General features: G+C 36.3%; 1 protein-coding gene across 1 annotated transcript; it reads right to left on the reverse strand.

Moving 5' to 3' along the window:
* Window positions 1-799: 799 nt before the first annotated feature.
* On the reverse strand, window positions 800-3,944 carry LOC139892491 (uncharacterized). Its single transcript, XM_071875596.1, has one exon. It carries the CDS (start codon window positions 3,858-3,860, stop codon window positions 912-914), a length of 2,949 nt encoding a protein of 982 aa, XP_071731697.1. The 5' UTR covers window positions 3,861-3,944; the 3' UTR covers window positions 800-911.
* Between the last annotated feature and the right edge of the window lie 234 nt (window positions 3,945-4,178).

The following is a 4,178-nucleotide window of genomic DNA, read 5'->3' on the forward strand; positions in this document are numbered from 1 at the left end:
TCATATAGAGGTCAAGCACCTCGCAATGTAATCATATGTTATTGTATTTGTCCTTATGGATTAGGACGGGTCGTCTCACGAAAGGTGTGATGTATATGCTGAGAAGACAAAAGAGCCGCGTGACAAAGACGAGCATGAGTATCTTCGACATACTCTTGTTTCGCATCTATGGCATAATCGCGATATCGAAGACGACAATTAAAGAATTGTGTTGTTTTAGGATGTGTAATGTTTGCTTTGTTATTTTTTAGGAGTTGTGATTTTTAATTATTTAATGTAATGTGTGCTTTTTATTTTTGATGAAGTTATTTCTATTTATATTAATTTTTATAATTATATTAATTTATGTTATATTATAATTAAAATAAAAAATAATGATAAAAATAAAAAAACTGACATACCCAAGTGATATAGGTCACCACTCTCTACCTTTTCTGGCTCAGCAAATCAAACCAGACATGCCAAGTGACCGCAGTCAACACTCTCGGTACTCTAATACTGTAAGTTGATACACTCAACAACTTTCTCGTTTATCTTCTAAATCTCATTATAACTCATATTTTTAATTTCATTTTTCAGATCCCCCTATTTCACCCAAAATCTTCAATAAACCCTAACCCTAGCTCACTCAATTGAGCTTCAATTTTCACAATTAATTATTGATGTAATGTAATACAATCGCCATCTCCAAGGGAGCATCAGAGTTGCGAATCTTACCGTTACAAAAGGTAATTATCTACTACATTACATTTTACATGGCTTAATAGTAAATCGACGTTATATATACAAATATCATTCTGTATATCTATATTTTACCAATGATAATTCACAATTAGGTAACTAATTAAAGCAAAATCATAAACAAAAGAAACTCAAATTATATTATACAAACAAAAAAATCCAAACAAAAACTAAACAAGTGCTCTCATTGAATTCTCCCTACTCAAACTATGCATATGATGATCAAAAATACAACTAGTCATTGAAACATCCTTTTTAGGATGCTGACATGGCAACAATGTCATCTTATTCAAATCCCAGTATTCATCACTTTTAATCACCCTATCACCATAACCCCATTTCTCATCTTTTCCCGCCAAATCAGTCATCCCATTTCCACCATTATGATCATCATTTGATATGGAAGCTTGTTTCCATCTGCACCATATTCTAAGAATTAGATACAATAGATACAAACATATCACTGTTGCACTGAATACAATTGCCACCACAATTCCTGCAGCCGCCGTGTTCGATAAACGCCCGTTCTGTTGCTCTCGGTTTGATCGCGAACAAGGGGTTAACGGTGCCCCGCATAAGTTGTCGTTTGATACGAACGAATTTGGCGGGAATCTTGAAAAAGTTGATGGGATTTCACCTTGAAAGTGATTGTTTGTGAGATTTAGAACATGAAGGCTTGTTAATCTTCCTAATGATTCAGGAACGGGACCATTAAGTTCGTTGAACGATAGATTTAGTCTCTCTAACTTTACCAAATTCGATAAAGAAACCGGGATTTCACCCGTGAGGTGATTCGTGCTTAAGTCTAGTATTACTTGTAGTTCGGTTAACGTTCCTAGCTCTGGTGGTATTGAGCCCGTTAACGAGTTTTCTGACAAGCGTAACTCGAAAAGTTTCTTGCAGGCACCGAGTGTAACTGGAATCGGGCCAGAAAGATTGTTTCTTTGAAGTTTTAACACGTTTAGGCCCGTTAGGTTCCCAATTTGTTCTGGGATTACGCCTGAAAGCGCGTTTTGGTTGACAGACAACTTGATTAATCTCGAACAGTTTCCAAGTTCTTTAGGCAACGTTCCGTTGAAATTATTGTTTGAAAAATCGAGCTCCCCGAGTTCCTTCATTGTTCCTAACCATGGTGGGACCGTACCCGAAATCTGGTTATTGCTGATTAGAAAATGACTTATCTTTTTACAATTTGAGAGCTCAAATGGTATTTCACCTGTGAAATTGTTTGATGAAAGATCAAGAAAGTTGAGATCGCTGAGCTGACCCAATTGCGATGGGATGGGCCCGTTTAAATGATTATGAGCAAGACGAATACGCATTAAATTCTTGCACTGGGCCAGTTCAGATGGGATTGGGCCTGAAAAGCTGTTATTTGTCAAATCTAGTATAGATAGTCCGTTAGAGCTCAATATCGGGTTGATTGAACCAGATAACTTGTTGCGAGAAACGTTAACAATTGTGAGATTTTTCAAACGAAATAAAGATTCTGGAAATGGGCCTTCGAGCGAATTATTGTAAAGGCTGAAAATCGTGAGCCCGGAAAGATACGAAAATGTATCTGGAATCGGGCCCGAAAGCTTGTTATCACCCAATGCAAGTGTTTGAAGCTTCTTGCAGTAGCCCAAACTTAAAGGAATTCGGCCCGATAAATCATTTTGTCTCAGATGAAGGAAAACCAGATTCTTAAGCTTCCCAATTGTTTCTGGAATTGGGCCAGAGAGATGATTTCCGAAAAAGTCAATTTCGGTCAAACTCGAGCAGTTCATTAACTCGTTCGGTATGTTACCTGACATCTGAGTATCGTAAATGTACACTACACTTAGCTTCTGCAACTTACCGATTTCTTTTGGGATTTCACCTGTGATCATGTTATCAAACAGATATAGATTCACCAAATTACTCAGGTTCCCAATTTCAGGAGGTAAACTACCTGAAAAACTGTTATTGTTCAGATAAAGATCAGTGAGGTTTTTTAGGTTATCGATTGTTGAAGGTATTTCGTTCTCGAAATCGTTACCTGAAATCTCTAATACTTCAAGTGAGGTACAGTTTAGCAAACTTAAAGGAAAACTACCAGTTAGATGGTTTCCTGAGAAGAAAAAATGGCGTAAATTCGATTGTTTTGTACAAAGTTTTTCTGGAAAGCCTGTTAAAGAATTATCCGATAAAACTAGGGCTTCGAGGTTATCGTTCGAATCAAAATCGAGAAACGTTGTGTCTCCAGAAAGATTGTTTCTTGAAAGATCAAGATTTTGAAGTTCGGGTAATCGGGCTAAATCTGAAGGGATTTCACCTGTTAACTGATTGCCTAGAATGTTCAAGTATTTTAATCTTGAAAGGGCGGTTAATTCAGTTGGGATTGATCCTGAGAGCGTATTATTCGCAAGATTCAAGATTTCAAGAAATGGAAGCTGACCGATTGAAGAAGGGATTTCACCTTCGAGCCGGTTGTTCGATGCTGCAAAATCTTGAAGCTCTTGACATCCGTTGATCTCTTTCGGAATTGGCCCACCAAGATTGTTGCTTTGTAAATGGAGAGAATTTAGATGCTTAAGTTTACCAATTTGAGATGGAATGCTTCCATTAAATTGACAAGAAGCAAGTCCTAATACTCTTAACTCGGTTAACTCGCCAATATTTTCAATAATTTCTCCGGTTAACAAATTATCTCCAATTCGAAGAACTTGCAACTTTTTTAAGTGACTTAACTCGAGAGGAATGTTACCCGAGAGATAATTCGAGAACAGGAGTAGTTCTTGAAGATCTTGAAGCTTGCCGAGCTCACGCGGGATCGACCCCGTGAGTGAATTCATTGAAAGATCGAGTTTTTGAAGTGAAACGAGGCGTGAGAAATCATTAGAGATTGATCCCGAGAGACCCGAATTAGAAAGATTTAAACCGATGATACTCGTCTGATCTTTTGAGCATTCTAGGCCATTCCATGTGCATATATTTGATTGTGGAGACCAATTGCTAAAAACTCCTAATGAATCATTGAATTCTGATTTAATCTTGAGTAGCCAGAATGAATCATTTGAAGTAGCTCCAAGTGAAGATCTTAGAAAAGAAGTGATTATTACTATATATAGAAAGATTGTTTTTAGCATGTTATCCATTTGGTAAGCTTGGATTGAATATGATCAATATGGAAAGATCATGGTTTTCTTCATTGAATTTAGCATTAAAAAGAAGAAATAAAAGATTAAAAATCTAGTGAGAATGTGATGAAATCTTGGTGAAAGATATAGATGAAGGTAATGGGTTCAGAAAAACAAATTGTTATGGGACAGATCAGTGTTAATGTTACATAAAGTTTATGATGATTGTGCATGAAAAGTGAGTGCACCTTTTAACTTCCATATAACTTTATATAAGCCTTTTGTTTCTTCAATTAACTTATTATTTAATCAGTTTTTTGAAACTTTTGTCTTGAT

Source organism: Rutidosis leptorrhynchoides, chromosome 2 (genome assembly GCF_046630445.1).
Source record: "Rutidosis leptorrhynchoides isolate AG116_Rl617_1_P2 chromosome 2, CSIRO_AGI_Rlap_v1, whole genome shotgun sequence".
In the NCBI taxonomy this organism is placed as follows: Eukaryota; Viridiplantae; Streptophyta; class Magnoliopsida; order Asterales; family Asteraceae; genus Rutidosis; species Rutidosis leptorrhynchoides.